This window comes from Chiroxiphia lanceolata, chromosome 19, assembly GCF_009829145.1.
Source record: "Chiroxiphia lanceolata isolate bChiLan1 chromosome 19, bChiLan1.pri, whole genome shotgun sequence".
Classification (NCBI taxonomy): Eukaryota; Metazoa; Chordata; class Aves; order Passeriformes; family Pipridae; genus Chiroxiphia; species Chiroxiphia lanceolata.
The window spans coordinates 7,935,117-7,951,049 of record NC_045655.1 but is presented as its reverse complement, the minus strand read 5'-3'; the positions used below and the strand labels follow the sequence as shown (position 1 = coordinate 7,951,049).

The following is a 15,933-nucleotide window of genomic DNA, read 5'->3' as shown; positions in this document are numbered from 1 at the left end:
ATACATAATTCCCTCAGGCCTTAAATCACAAAAGTCTGGCTGCACCAGGCAGGGATTGCTCTGCAGAGCAGAACCTTCCAGCAGCCAAGGGCTTCTTTGATTAAGGATGGCTTTAAGTTTGCTGGTTTTAGCCCATTTTTAATAACTCCCTGTGCAGGGCAGCAGAAGACAGGGCTCGCTCCTCCAGTGCTGCCTCAAGTCCCACTGTATATTGCAAGTGATTGCAATATTTCCTTGATCACACCAAAAAAAGTTTGCCATAGCTGATGGTTTCTCACTGTGTCCTGTCCAGGGAGCTGGGTGGCGTTTTTCCAAGTGGAATGGTTAGTGGAGACCAGCTTTGCCGTTCTAAAACGGGGAAAAGAGCTGTAGTTTTTGCAGCCAGGTAGCTGAGCGTGGTCACCCCCGAGCAGGGAGGTGGTGTTCCGCTCACCTGGCTGTGGCACGGTACCAACCAGGCATGCCTGGTCTCCCCAGGGGTTTTACAGCCGTGGAGCTGAGGCACGTTAATTACCCTGCCGTCAAAACAAACCTTCCTCCTGCGCTGAGGACAAAGCCGCTGCTCGGAGCTGGACTCGGGAGCTGGAATAACAGGGCTGTGTGAGGTCAGGGTGGAGGTGAGCTGGCAGAGCTCCCCGGGGCAGGCACAGAGTGGCTGCTGCATTCCCATGTGCTTAGCTCAGGCTGCATCCCCTGCTCTCATGTCCATTTTTGACAGCGAAAAAGAGCAGCTTTGCCACCTCCTGTTTGACAGAAGGATGGGCATCGTCCCAGTCACCTCTGAGCTGGGAACTCTCAAAAACTACCAGTGGGCACAGACACACCACGGCCCGTGCTGTGACCAGCCCTTTCTCAGTAGCATGGTATGGGGGGGTTAGGGTGGGAACCCCTGCAGGGGCTCGTCCTCACGGAGCTCCAAACCCAGTGCAAGATGACTGGGATGCAGTCCCTCATCCCTCATGGGCTGATCTGTCCTTCACGGGGGGCTGGGACTGAAATGGGCATGAGCAGAACTCATGTCTTCATGCTGCTGTTCTCCATCCTTCCTCCATCAAACCCTCTTTGCAGAGAGTAAATTGTGACCAAAACAGATACTCTGAGCTGCTTGAGTTGTGTTTTTACATTTCAGTATTAAAAATAGGACTTGGGACATAAAGCTGTGCAGCCAAACAGCTGGAATAAAGGTCCAGAGAGCAGACCTGGCTCCCACCATCTGCACTGGAGTCACAGCTCCCAAGACAGGCTGAGGATGTGCCCTCCAAGCTGAGTAGAATGGCTGGTTCATTCCTGCCTTGCCATGTTTAGTGTAGGACTGCAAAGGTTAATGCAAAGCCAACCTTTTTGGCAGCTTTTTATTGCAGGGACAGGAGAGGGTTTATGTGAACTGGATTTGTGAAGGCAGTTGTGCAAATATTTGTTCTCTGCTCCTTAGCAGCAGAGGGATGAGTACAAACAACATCTCCATTTAAGGTCCCACTCACTTGTTGCAAAAGACTTGATCCAATTTTGGTCTTGTTCGAGACCTCCAGCTCGGTTTGCAGGTTGTGTAACGTGCAACTCAGGCCCTACTCCACAGCCCTGAGCAGAGGCAGGAGTTGTGACAGAGTTGTGACAGATGGAAACCCTCCTGCACAGGGAAGAGCTTTGATCTGGGCAGTGGCCATGAAAAGGGCATGTTTAGGATCCCCAGTCACCAGTACAATTCCATCTACAGCTCAGGTTATCACAAGCATCCATCTGCTCCCCACGAACACGGGATCTAGCCGGGAACATCCGAGCCACGGGCAGGGAGTTATTCACTGGCTGCTCCAGGCACTTCTCTCCTGTGGGCACTGCATCAGGAGATGCTGTTCTTACTGTAGGGGATGAAAATTCTAAAGATGAAAAAATTCCCAGCAAAACTTTAGCAAGCGGATTGGGCGCCCAAGTTAGATTAGGGCTGCTCTGTAAATGACCCAGGATCAGATCAGATTATCGAGACTGCAGTTCATAAGACCTCTCCCTCCCAGCTGGGATTAAGCCCTAGGCCACATATTGAAAAATGAAATATTGAATAGCTGCTCCCAAAGTGGACATAGACTATCCAGTAATTTTTCCACAGGAAAAATGCTGTTTGATTATGGCACTAAATACTGTGCAATATTAGACATATACAGAAAGGCTCCCTAATGTTAAGGCCTTTGATTTTGCAACTTCAGTACTAGCCTTTTATGCTGTAGGTGGAGAGATTTTGTGCTTAAAAGTGTTTATTTTTAAACCACCCCCTGTGCAGTGGAGAACAGGTCTCTGCTGTGCCCATAGGGAAACTGTAAGAAAAATATCAGTTTGAACAAACTATCTCGGATGATTCCAAAATGATTTAGTCTTAAATTTCCTTTCATAATTTCATATTGGACTTTTATCATCACTGTAATTCAATATTAATATTTTTAAATTGAAGTGCAGGAAAATTTCTGGCAGTTGTTTTTGGTAGGTTCCCTATTAATGTCTACTTAACTGGAGACAGAAGGAGCCAAGCACACATTTAATTATGGAGATGTCTGCATGACAGCATAAAATCTCAAATGAAAAAGAAACACTCTTTTAATATGAATAATCAGGAGACTTAAAAGTACCAGTCTTCTTTAAATAGCAATATATTGATGACTAAAAGCAGCACTTATGTCTAGTGCACTAGACAGCCTGGAGTTTAACGACCATTTATTTTAACCTTCTATGCTGCAGGAATGCAAGGGGAGCATCCTTCAGTTTGTGTGGGATTGATGTCACTGTCCAGAGGTTGGACCCCTGCCCCCCAAAATTCCAGAACAAAAGGAGAGAGAGATGAGCTCCTCCAGAGTGTCACCTCTCCTCTGTTGAGGGACATCTTTCTTCAAAGGAGATGCCCTCCTTTTTGTCTGGAAGGGCGGGCACTAAAGAGCTTTTAAATGGTTAATGTTAGTGAAAATTTACCCAGTATAGCTCTACTGCCAAAATATGAGAATTTGGATTTCCACTGAAAAGCTGGAAGTGCCTTTATAAATTTCTGATCAAAAGTTTGTCATTTTGACTGAAACCTCCGCAGAGGTTTCCCCAGTGCCAGGTTGCTGACAGCTTTGGGGTTCTTTTTTTTCAATTTAAGCAGACCGCTATTACAAGCCTCCAGTAAAGTTCTGAGGAGCTGGAAGCGGTTCAGAAACCACCGTTCCTATTTACACCAGATGTGAGGCTGCTTGAAATGGGCAGCCGATAAGAGCAGTGCAGGGCACAGCTGCCGGCGGGGTGAGCCCAGGGCAGGGCAGATGCCACCGCGGTGCTTTGCTGGGGCACACGCCGGGTGAGCACCACTGTGCCTTCCCCACCCTCACCCTCACCCCGGGGCCGCACCTCGCCCTGTAATTTGTAAAATTGGTCCTGCTAAAACCAAGCAGAAAGGGGCAGAGTGCTGTGACCTCAGCCAGGAGGAATGGTCCGAGAGCAGCGCAGGAATTCCTGGGCTTTGATCCGCTGCCAGCGCCGCGTCCCCGCCACGGGGGAAGCTACTGAGGAAACAGATTTTGAAAGCGCGGCCTCTCTCCAAGGCTCTGCGTTCCGTTCCCAAAAATGTGGCCTTGCAATTTTGCACACGAGCTACAGATAAGAAGGTTATAATGTCCAGGGCTGCAGAACAAGGTTAAGTCCCGGTGAGGGTTCCTGCTCCCCCCTGGATAACCAGAAGCAGCTCAGAAGTGACAGGGAAGGAGCAGTTTCTGGAAAGCCACGCTCTGTACACACAAACACCTCTATTTCAGCTCTTCCTCAGGGGCATTGCCTGTTTATTGATTTTGTTCCACCTAATTCTACCTTTAAATATTGCTGCTGAGCCTCAAAACCCAGGAACTGGGAGGATGGGAATTTGCTGTCTGAGGTTCCAATCTTGAAAAACAGGTTGAGGGACTCCTCTGCCCCTCTGGATTGTTGTTTGTCCACTCGGTGTGCAACTGGCTCCCAAAAACCTATTAGGGGCTTTTTGTTCCCTTTAGGCCTTCCATCAATTATGTGACGGGTCAGAGTCTTATTTGTGTGAGTCCAATCACACAGTTCCATCACTGGAATGCTGTACACTTTTATCCACCACAGCAGGAAGAGGTCTGGGTCGGGGTCTGTCTGAAAACTTATCCCTTCCATCAAAGATAACACAGTTTATAACTCTAACTCAAGGACAGACTGAGAATTCAGTGGATGGTGGATGCAAGGCCTCCACCTGTGGCTACAAAGGTAGCCAATAGCAGTAACATTGGTTTTGCAATCACTCTGTTTGGAGCAGAGTAGACAAATTTGCACTGGAATCAAACCTCTTGATGCCCTTGTCTCTCTTGCAAGTCCTCTGACCTCTCAGCAACTTGGCCTGGCCACCAGTGATTAAATGTTACATCCCAAGAATTTCCTGTCAGCCAGAAGGGACGTGGTGAAACAGAACTCCCTTTACTCTTTGTAACATACCCCAACCAAGAGAAAGAATGTTTGGAGTTTTGTCCTTGAATACCAGAAGTTATTTCTGCAGAAACAGTGAAAAAAACCAGTCTCTAAACATATCAGGGGAATTGCAAGTTAGATGATCACTTGGATCTTCCTGTCCCTGCCAGTCCCTCCACTCCCTCCTCTCAAGGCTAACAAGCATTATTCAGATTGGGAAACATGGTAGGGACAGTGCATCTGATGTTTGTTGGGCTCTAGTAAAGAACATGTTTATTTTGCTTCCAAATGATATTTGTAAATATTTATGAACCAGAGAAAAAAATGGATTCATATTTTATTAAGTCTGTTTACAAAACCTAGAAGAGCTGAGACAATGCTGTGCATTACAGATGCTTTCTCCCTTTCCAAATGTATTTAAGGAACCTATAAAAAATAAAACTAGCAGGCTGTCAGCAAGCTGCTTTGGGAGGAGGCTGGCAGGAAGGGCAAAGGGAGTTCACAGGCTGCTGGGCTCCTCACAGCCCCTGCCAGCGAGACAGAGCTCTCGTGCACCCGGTACTTCATGACCCTCACGGGGCATTCAGGCACCTCTTCAGTGTCACTGCCTTACATTCATCTTGATCTTCCTCTCCTGTACTTGTTTTTTTTTTTTCCAAACTATTGAGAAAACTAAGTACCATTTTAAGCTAGACACAATCACAAAAAATAATACAATTCGAGCAAACCTACCTCAAAAATCTCAGAATGAGACACCATCCCATCAGAGTAAAATTTCAACTATTTAACCACTGACAAGAAATCGGTTTGTTTTCTTTTGCTAAATATGTTTAAAATCTCTAAGCAGTTCCAAGTGGGATGTAGAAATCATTTCCTCTCAGATGACAAATGACAGGCTAAATTCCACCCCCTCTGTTCACTTTGGCCTGACCTGGAGCTGATAGGAAACAATGAGCGTCTTTCCGTTAACTTAAATGGATTTTGTGTCAGCCCCATTAAGTAACAGCTTATTTCCCTTCATTGATTGTGATGTCAAAGATGAGGTATTAAGAGTGATTATGGATGGCAGACACGTTCACAGAGAGAAAAAAAAAACCCAATGGTGGGAAGAAGAAAGGAGAGTAAAGGTTTGTGCATGTCAACCTTATAAACAATGATTAAAGATGGTCCACTGTGGAAAGGGGTTTAAACATGGAACTGCTTCACTCTGGCTTTGATATAATATTTTTAATTTACTGTTTGATATAATATTTTTAATTTACTGTTTAAAAGGCAGAAATTTGGGGGTATATAAAATACTGGGGCCAAAGAGAAATAATTCAGTTCTGCATGGGTAACAGGTTGCTAAAAAGATCTTCAAAAGCCTCCACTTCTGGATGCCAAAATCCAACATCTGCGAGAGGGCAATAATGGCCTTTTTTTACCCCAAGACTGGGGTAAAAAGCTGGTGATGGTTTTCTTTGCAGGCCACAGTGATGAGACCCCATCAGTGCAACTGGAGGATGGGGTGGGAGACTTGGTCCCTTAGGATCTACTCACACTGAGAGTATCTACTGTTATAGTACAGAGTAATTCTTTATTCCCTGTTGTAGACTTCCTAAAGGCAGCAACAACACAGAGTCTCATGACTCTCATCCTTTTGGTTTGAGAATGTAAACTGTGATTTTTTAGGTGCTCTTCACGGTACGGTCCAAACTGAACCTGAAGGCAATGACAGCTGCTTAGTTCCTGAGTCAGGTTGTCCTGATTTGGCCTTTTGTATAAAATTCTCTTTATGAGTGAATTTTACCTTTGCATTGCCCTTTAATAACCCCCTCCTTGCCTCTTGGCCAAAATTACATACTGATTTCTGCTGGAGGAACTGATTCATGTTCCAGGGGCTATGGGCCTCCATCTTTTTATGGTGCAATTACTGAAAGCCAAACTCCCCTGACATTTTTTTATTTCTAAAGAAGCCTTGAAATCTGGCACCTCTATGACTAAAGCTTCCCAAAGGAAAAGCTACATAATCAATATCTGAAAGCAAGATACTTCTGTATTTTTTGAAGTAAAAGTTCTCTTCAGTCATCAACAGACTTGATTCATCTGATGACTCAGAGTTTGTGCAGCTGGTCCAAGGCCATTTCAGAGACTGAAAAGTGCTGCTTTTCTCTCCTTCTCCAAAGACATGATCTTTTCTCAGCTACATGAAGCACCTCCTGCCCTTGTGTCAGCTTCTTCATCAAGGAGAAGGTTATATTCAGAACATGCCACCAGGAGGAATTTGATTGAAAAGATGGATTAATATCAAATTTGATCTTCTTTGGGTTTTCCAATATGCATTTTGAAATCTATGTTCTTTTGTTTACTACTGAAAATGCAGTACATGGCAGGACTATTGTTTGATTCACAGACCAAATGACTGGAAAATAACATTTCTCCATTACTTTCCTGCAATTAAACTTCAATATTCACGTAGATAATCACAGTATAATTTCATGTCTGTCTCTTGTTTAGGAGCTTAAAGCTCATTGATTTGCAGTCCCTAAGTCAGATACATTCTCTCTACGTTTCGCTTTAAGTTTTCTAAAAATCAGAGCTTACATTTTCTGCACACACTTAGGTTTTATTTTTATTATAAAATTCCAGCCTCCCACCAAATTTTAAAATTCAGCCATTGCTCTCAAAGCAGTTCAATGGCTCAGTTCCCAGGTAATTTAAATAGTCAATTTTAAAATATCACTCTTTTCTGAGTTTAGAGCTTTCCCATTAATTGCTGTCATATAAATGATTCCTGTTGACTTGAAGTACTTTGGTGTTATTCCCCAAGGTAAGTGTTTATTATCCCCACAAAATCTTGTGGGTTTGTGGCCATGGAAAATACACTTTCCTCAGAAATACTGACAAAAGAGAAACCTTCAGCAGAATTTGACATTTCATTATCTAGCCTAATGTAATCTAATACAAGGCCCATTCCTCTAAACCCCCTTGTTCTACTGCAGGAGGTCTTTCTATTATATTAGTAGCAATGCTATAATCCCATTTCAGGTCAGTGCTGGCACAAGAGCTGGGACACCAGGTAAATATTTATGTTTCAACATTTCTACTGTGAGTGGCTGTTCTGTGCCAAGGAGCCAGCCCTTCTTAGATACCTGTGTCACCCTGGAAAAGTTGTCCAGGCCAGAACTAATTCCATTAGTGTTTGGAAAGCTATTTATAAGCCTGCCTTCAGTGGGATGACCTTATTAATTAGACCGGGAGAAGGCTGAGGGAGGGAGAGGAGCTTGTTTCACAAGACCATTGACATGAATTTCAGTAAGTGATGCTTCTCCTTCACAGTCTGCTCAAAATGATTGTCAAATAAAGCAGAAATCTGGGTCAGTCTGCAGCAAGAAAAAAAAAAAAAGCCAACAGGTTCCTCATCCTGGTTCAGACCCAGAGTGTAACTTTTCTCAGGGTAGTTCTGCTGCCACGTGTCCTCAGATGTGCTAACAAAACCCAAACCATTGGGAACCATTGTTCTCTAATTCCAAGGAAAGGAAAGAGCTTTACCACTAAAGCTTCTAAATCAAACCTTAACCAAACCATCCTCTCCCTCCTTTATCATGTACACTGCTAAGACAGGAAGGCTGGATCCTCATATTGCGTTTATTATGAAGTCAAAAGAAGGCAGAAGGGTATTTCTCTCCGCCCTTATTTACCAGAAATGCTTGATTTACTCCCCGGTGTAGAGTGGGAGTGGAGAGGAGTTTCACCTGTCAGACTCGTTTCCTTTGCCTCATTAAGGCTCTGTGCTCAGCTTCCTTCACCTCCCCACTGCACTACATTGGCCAAGAGCTCCCCGTGTGCTGTCCTGCTGCCTCCAGAGCCAGCCTGTCACCACTGGCAACTCCAAAAAGTAAGTACCTGGGAATGTTAGCAATGTCTTGTCACTAATACATCCGTTTTGGCAGCTGGGGAGCTGCTTCTCTGTTATCTGTTTAACAAATCAGGGGACTTGTTATTGTGCAGGCTCGTAATAAGAACTCGTCTGTGCCAAAGGGCCAGAAGAAACTCAGCTTTTGTGTGAGGTGTTTACTTTTATTAAGATAACCTCCTGAGAGGATTTCATTCACCACTTGACATCTCATGTGGCAATTAAATTTTCATCTTGGGTGGGGAAAAGGAAGCTTTTGGCAAGTCCTTGATATTAGTTCGATAGATTTGTGCAATGCAAGACAATTTTGCAATGCAGTGAAAACTACAGACCCCACTTCTGTGTCTCTCTTTGCATAATGTTCTAAAGGCATTTGATGTGACTCAGAAATTATGGCTATGTGTGACAATGTAATGCTCATAAATAGTCCAGGAGTACAAATTTCTCCATCCCTAGACAAGCAGACAGTGCTTGTTGAAGGGCCAGCAGGAGATTCTGCATGGGTAAAATTTGACCTAGAAATAATAAGGGCAAACCACACAGCTCCTGTGCTCCTGACTGTTAAGAATTGCAATTAGTAACAGATTGGGTACGTGAACACCTCTTATTAGGTGCCAAGTGGGAGCCTGTTGGGTATCGAACTGAGATTGCCTGGTTCACTTTGGACAACCCATTTTACAAATACCTCACAGCCCTGATCAGAACTAAATTCTCTTTCCCAGTGTAAAAATAATAGGTTAAATGTCTTATTAACGAGCCCTGGGCTGTTCATTTTCAATACATTGCTCCTTCCAAGCACACTACCTGATTGTGCCCCACAGCAGGGATGCACTCAAGTAAGAAAAGTTCTCCCATCTTTTTGTAACTCTGACTCATCTATTAAAATGCTGGCTGAGTGCACCAGGACATATTTCTAGTGTTATGAACATTTTTAATCAAATGGACTTTGGGTATTCAAAGGCTCTTTTCTTTTATACTTTCTGAGTAATCAAACTAATAAGGTTTTTCTTCCTTAATTTTGTATGCTTAATGCCAATTTTTAGGATTTAGATTTAATGGTTCCATGGTCCATAATAAGGGGTTTCTTTTGTCGTGATTTTTTTTTAAAGGCATTCTGATTAAATAGATCATCAAAAGCAATTACAGAGATGAGTTCAACAAGAGTCACTGGTACTAAAAATATGTTCTTGGTCAGGACTGCTCTAACAATATGTGTGCTGAGTAATTTAGTGCTCTCCTTAAGATACACAGACATCCAGTTAAAAATCTTCCAGTTTCATCACCACTGTCAAGATGGTTGGGGATCTTCTTAAGCTGGTTCCACTCAGTCAGGCTTCATGATAAGAGTGTTCTTATTTTCATTCAAAGTAAACAAGTTTGAAACAGTGATTATTTTTATTAACTGTATCTTGAATCTGTACATCTTTGATGGAACAGGAAGTTAAACCCGTTTGAGATCTGTGACCACAGAACAAAGGTGGAAAAACAGGCTTTGAAAACTGTGAGGAGAAAAACTCTCTGTGATGCATTTGCTGGTAGAGTCCAGATCAAATGTCCAAGGCAACATGGAAGGAAATGAAAATGGGAGTGGCTCGGGAAGAGACAGAAGAAAGAGTCAAAGAGGAGCAGGGGGAATGAGAGAAGATGGAGACAAGATCCAGTGACTCCGTGTGCCCCTTTGAAGGTGTTGGCACGTTCATTTTACAGGAGTCAGTCCAGGTTTTTATCAGAATCCTAAAGCAGCGGCTTTCCAGTCACGGTGTCCACAATGTCACATGATCCCAAATGTTTTTACAGCCTGAGAGTGCAAATTACTGGGGCAGTGGCCGAGGAATGCAAGGATGAGTGTGTGGTACTGAGCAGGAAGGGAACTGCGCCACCACAGGTTCTACCTCAAAATAAAACCAGGATTTTGGGATACTGCTGACTCTTCAGCTGTTGAAATGTAGCTGTGTGTGCAGGTCTGGGCTCTTCAGTCGCGTCCCCAAACTTGGCTCCTTTTGGACTAACAGGTAACATAAGCAATATGAAACCTTACTACCGGTGACACGGTTAAATCAGATGACAGATTGTACCAATTTATTAGCAGCGATACCTCAGAGATTAATAGATGTGTTTCTCAGGGAACCAGCTCAGCTTTGCATTTCAAGGGCTCTCCTTTCCAGCAACAAGCTCTACCTTCCCCCTTGAGCAAAGCTGAGCCAAGTGCCTGCCTTCTGGCCCAGCCCCAGCTGTCCTTGCAGCAAGCCCCTGTTGGAGACAACCAAAATCTGCAATTTGTACCTGAAGAGCTTATTCCATCCTGAAACTACACAATCTGAGGGGCAATTCTTGCCGTGGCAGTTTACAAAACTGTTACCACCGAATCCTTTGCTCACTTCTGGCACAGAGGAAGAGTTGGTAAATGGGACTGAGGGCCGTGAAGGCCATAAAAAGTCAGATTTAGCCTGACATCCAGCCAAGTCACGATGCTCGCACTTCCCTCTGCTGCCTGTGGTGGAGGTGGTTACCTGGCAGAGGTGACATGCTTGGCTGGGGAGATGACTTACAAACCATGGCAGCAGCGGCCAGCAGATCCCATCTGTCTCAGTCCTGCCATAAAAGATGTTAACACCGGGTTTGGTTTATTTGTCTAAACCCGTGGTTTGCTTCAGTGTTCCTCTACTAATCACTTTTGTTGAGGGCTGGAACCATTCAAAATTCCACTGTAAACAAGATCTTAGATTCCACAACAGGAGCATGAATAGAACGTAATATTCTCCTAATTCATACCCTGATTTGTACAATACGAGGCAACACCACATTCATCTTACGGAAACAGGCTTGACGTGGTCCCTTCACGTAGTGGAATAACCCTTACTTGGAAGTTTGTTTGGAGTAGATAAGATTACGGTGTACAGGCAGGGGAACTAAGGCAGCTAGTCAGGTTATCACAGGCAGGCTCAACACTGGAACCTCGAATCGGAGTAAATTACCCCACATGCAGGTTGATGTGACAGCAAAGCAGGAGTGTTTTGCTGGGCACCTCCACAGCGGGAGGGACCCCACGGGCAGGGGGGGTGAGGACACCCGGCTCAGCCGGTGCCGCATCCCTTGTGGAAGGGCTCCTTCAGCTTCCAGGCTTCGAGGACGAGGCGCGTTGCCACCGCCAAGCCCTCCTCTCCCCGCTCGCGTGGGCGAACGAGCCAAGACAATGCAATTCCACCGCCATCCCCCGGCGCCGTTCCACCCCCCTGCGAGGCTGCGGGAGGAGCGGCCGCCTGGAACCCTCAGCGCCGACACGGCGGCCGTTGTTCCCCGGAACCCTCAGCCCCGCAGCCAGGCCGCGGCCCCCGGCGCTCCCCCAGCCCGGTCCCCGCGGCGGCGGTGCCGGGGGGCGGTGCCGCCCGCCATGGCCGGGGCGGGCCGTGGCGCGGTGGGCGGGCCGGGGCCGGGGCGGGGGCGGCGCGGGCTGAGGGAGCCCTGGGGCCGGTTAAAGCGGCCGCCGCCCGCCCGGCTCCGCGCTCAGCCCGCCCGGCGCCCGCCGTCCTGCGCGCCGCGGCCGCTCGCTCGCCAATGCGGGCCCGGAGCCCGGCCCGAGCCGCCCCCGGAGCCGCCCGCAGCCCCCCGGCCCGACCCCCCGACCCGGACCCATGCGGCGGCTCCGGGAGCGGTTCCGGAGGTGAGCTCGTCCCGCCGTCCCCCGGCGGGGCTCCCCCTTCCTCCCCGTGCTCTCCCCGAGGGATGGGTGGGGGAGCCGGGATTGCCGCGGCATCGCTGGTGGCGGGCGGGGAGGGCAGGGCCGTCCCGAGCGGTGCGAGGGGATGGGGGGTGTGTGTATGGGGGGTCTGGATGGGGTTTGTTTCTTTATTTGTTTATTTGCTGCCCCCGTTAAGCGGGTGAAGGGTCGCGCATCCGGCCGTGGGTCGGATCGCGCGGGGCCCGACCTGTGGCTCCCGGGCCGGGCTGGGTCCGGCACCCGCAGAGCGCTGGAGATCCTCGTCCAGCTGCCTCTCCGGGCGGATTGGTTATAGAATCATAGAATCCAGAATGGTTTGGGTTGGAAAGACCTTAAAGCTCAGCCTTAAAGCTCATCTCGTTCCACCTTCCATCCCCCTGCCATGGGCAGGGACACCTTCCTCTATCCCAGGCTGCTCCAAGCCCTGTCCAACCTGGCCTTGGACACTTCCAGGGATGGGGCAGCCACAGCTTCTCTGGGCAACCTGTGCCGGGGCCTCACCACCCTCACAGGGAAGAATTTCTTCCTGATGCCCAATCTAAATCTACGCTCTTTCAGCTTAAAAATCAGCCCTTTTTCAGCTTAAAAAGATTCTGCTTGTGTTCATGGCAGGATTGATTGGGTAACTGCGGTCACGGTTTCTAGATAAACATGTACATCTATGGGCTTTAGGTTCTTCTTTGCCCAAAGTTGGGATGCAAGGCTGATAACTATTGATGGACAGTCCATCTCTGGGGCAAGGACAGTTTCTCTGGTGCCTTTCCTCAGCAGGTACCCACCATAGGGCTGCCCTGCTCTCCTTTCACCAACTTGCTCAAGAAACTAAAACCTAAGTACTAAAAGGGAAATAAAATTGAAAGAGAACCGAGAGAGAAAAATGCAAATGCAGTCGGATGTGGTTTTTCTGTGCTAGCCCACACCTTGGCTGCTAAGCTGGCTGGTGCCTTGCCCCTGAGCTCAGATGTGCCGCAGCACCCAGGGTTGACTTTGCTGCCCCTTCTTCACTTGAAATGTTGCCTTTTGTACTTGCTGGAAGGCTGAGGACCTTTGGGGAGGTCAGTGGGGGATGCACAGGCATTTTTTTCCGTGACCTAATCTATGCATGGTACCAGAGTTGTTTATGGATTCTCTGAGTATTGCAGATTTCCTTTCATCTTTAGTATCGTGCTGTAAGTACATGAACCTTTGCACAGTGTGTGATTTCACTGATATTTCCAAATAAGGGAACTGCTTCTGTGCTGATCTGAATTATTTCTGTGCCTCAGATGTTCGGTGATAGTAAAGATTGTGTGAGCAGTTACAAACCACAACTAGATACTGTCAAATCCAGGAAGGAAGGCGCCTAGTGAAGAGGAGTATGGCTCTATTTTTAACTGAATGAATTTGTAAAGAGGAAATATCAGCCAATTTGGCAGGCTTTTTATGAACCTTTTAGAATCTCTTCAAAATCTTACCTAAATGTTCATCATGAAAATGTAGTGCTGATCTGTTTTGACCTGCTGGTGATTTTTTTTTTTTTGTCTTTCCTCTTGAAAACAAAGAACCTAGATAACGTGTTAGATACTGAAGCATATATTTAGATACTGAAGCAATTTTGAACCCCATTTAATGTGTGCTAATGCTGGTTTTGTGGAGTTACGCCCACCCTGTTGGAGTTTCTCATATGCTGTTATTTGTGGTTTGTTGGGTCTAAATGGCTTCTGCTGCTGGAAAGCACAAAGAAAGAAAGACACAGAAAGGGATAATGTGCTTTTATGTTGATAAAAGGAAGTATGAGGTCTCTTGAGCTGAATAAAGGAAATATACTTCCTGAAAGGACTAAAAAAAAAAATCCAGATCTTCAAGGCCGTTATCACTGCTTGCTGTTTTTCCTGACATTTTACTTCATGCTTAAAAGAATAATTCATTCAGCAGATGGGAATCATGAATAAGGCAAGATTTATTTCCCTTCTGCAGTCTGGGGTCTAATCTTGCTGTGCTGCCAGACAAGTGCCATACAGAGATGTGCAGTAGATTTTGGGATTTTGTAATTTATTTTTCTAAGCTGGATTTGCATGCAAAGATAAAGCATTAAGAACCCTCAGATTTTCCTCCTGCTTTGTCTCCCAAATACTATCCTCTCCTAATTCTGGAATCGCTGTGAAACAGGCAGCATCTGCTCCTCGGGAATCAATAGGAGCTTGAGACTGGGGTCTCTCACAAAGGATGGATCAGTCCCTGTGTTTAGCATTTAAAATATTCAAAGTATTTCAGGATCAGAGCTCAAGCAGTGTAAAGGGACAGGTCTGAGTTTCTTCCCTCTTGTTTTAAATTGTTGTATGTCTTTCTCAATACCCCTTTTCCACTTCTATTGGGAATGTGCTCATCAAAGAAGGTTGTTTGCGTGCTGTGGAATTCTGGAGCTTGGACTTCCTTGGCCTCAAGCAGACGTTGAGCATTGAGAATGCATTTAAATTGTGAAAAGGAACTCATAGCTCAGCTCAGTGTGAAAGCATCTTGCTCTCCTGCCTGGCTGCAAGCAGTTCTTAGTCTCTTAATTTCAGTAATTTCATATTCTGGTATTGAAGGCATTAATATTTTATATTGGAGATCTTGGATTGTCAGTATCTGAAATGGAGAAGTATTTCTGTTTTCTTGTGAGATGTGCTACAATATCCCCTGATTAAATGGCTCCAGTTTCACTGGAGCCCTGCAATTAAAGAAGGCATCAGAGATTTGCTAGAAAATCAAAAGGCTTCACTTAGAAGCTTTATAATTCTGTAAATTATAGTCCAGTTCAGTGGGACTTTATCAGACTGTTCTGCATTTGATAATAACCTTAATGGTTGTGTTATAGAGAGCCTTTGTTTGGGAGTAAACAGCATCTGAATGCTGTAAATTGAGCTTCCACTTTTAGGAAGGTGAGATTATAATTCCCACAATGATCTTTTCCAGAAGAGGCAAACGTGACCTGTAGACAGGAGGAAGAACAATGTCCCTGTGTTTCAGTATTCATGTGGCAGAAAACAAGAAGCATCTGTTGTTGGTGGAGTGGGGTTTATTTATTTATTTATTTATCTCTAAGAAAGAACAGAGCAGTTTCTGCCTCTAGAATGTGGATAAGTCTATAACCACATTGTTCTGCCTTTATGTTGCCATGTCCTACATACCTATAACTGCAGGAGTACATGGCTGACTTCAACTCTATGTGTCAAAATAATTTCTCCTGGTTTTGATGTGTACTTCAATAATATCACAGAGCAGCTATTTTCAAACTTCAGGTCTGTTTCTGAAGACCTTAAGCCTGAACTGTCAAACTGGAAATGAGAGAAACACAAGAGAAGCTGCAATTATTGCCCTGTGCAACCACCTCTTTAGTGATCCTCCCTCTGAAGTTGTTTCTGATAACATTTATAAATAATTAATTGTCAAAAGGAAGGGGGAAAGAACTGAACCTTTGCTCTACTAAGAGCACTGCCTGTGAGAAGTGACCTGAGCAAATGTGCTCGTGTTTGATGCCTGGATCTTGCAGTTGGTGCCCTTCAGAAGGGAGAGGTGCAGGAACGTCACAGCAAAGGTGCTACTGGGGTGTTGTGAGACCCATTTTTTAAGGCAGAGGTAAAGCTGAACTCTGCCCCTCCTGTCAAAACACACCAGTGGTGGTGTGTTACTGGTGTAAACCTGTGGGTGAAGGGGATGAGTGAAGTGTTGCTGGCCTTGGGGTTCTGCTGGAACCCTCTCTGGTGGAGAAAGAACGAGTTTGGGATGTCGAGGACGTCCAGTAAATCTTTCAACAGCTGTGTTCCTGACCATTTTTGTTGTTACTGTATGTAAAATAAGAAGAAATGTTTGAAATGTTTTGTAAGTGCAAAGTTCTCTGGTGCTTGTCTGTTTTGCCAGCCTGAAT

The 15,933-nt window shown here is 45.7% G+C and overlaps 1 protein-coding gene across 3 annotated transcripts in view; it reads left to right on the top strand.

Annotated features, from left to right (window-relative positions):
- MMD (monocyte to macrophage differentiation associated) overlaps positions 1-15,933 on the top strand; it is a 41,404-nt gene that overhangs the window by 12,002 nt on the left and 13,469 nt on the right. The window contains exon 1 of one of the 3 annotated variants that reach the window (XM_032706681.1): positions 11,857-11,990. The exons of 1 other annotated variant lie outside the window; for it this stretch is intronic. In XM_032706681.1, coding sequence (XP_032562572.1) covers positions 11,962-11,990 — 29 coding nt within the window. In that variant the 5' untranslated portion in view covers positions 11,857-11,961. Of the gene's footprint in view, positions 1-11,856; positions 11,991-13,130; positions 13,217-15,933 lie in introns of those variants that run through there. One more of the 3 variants, XM_032706679.1, reaches the window with a different exon arrangement.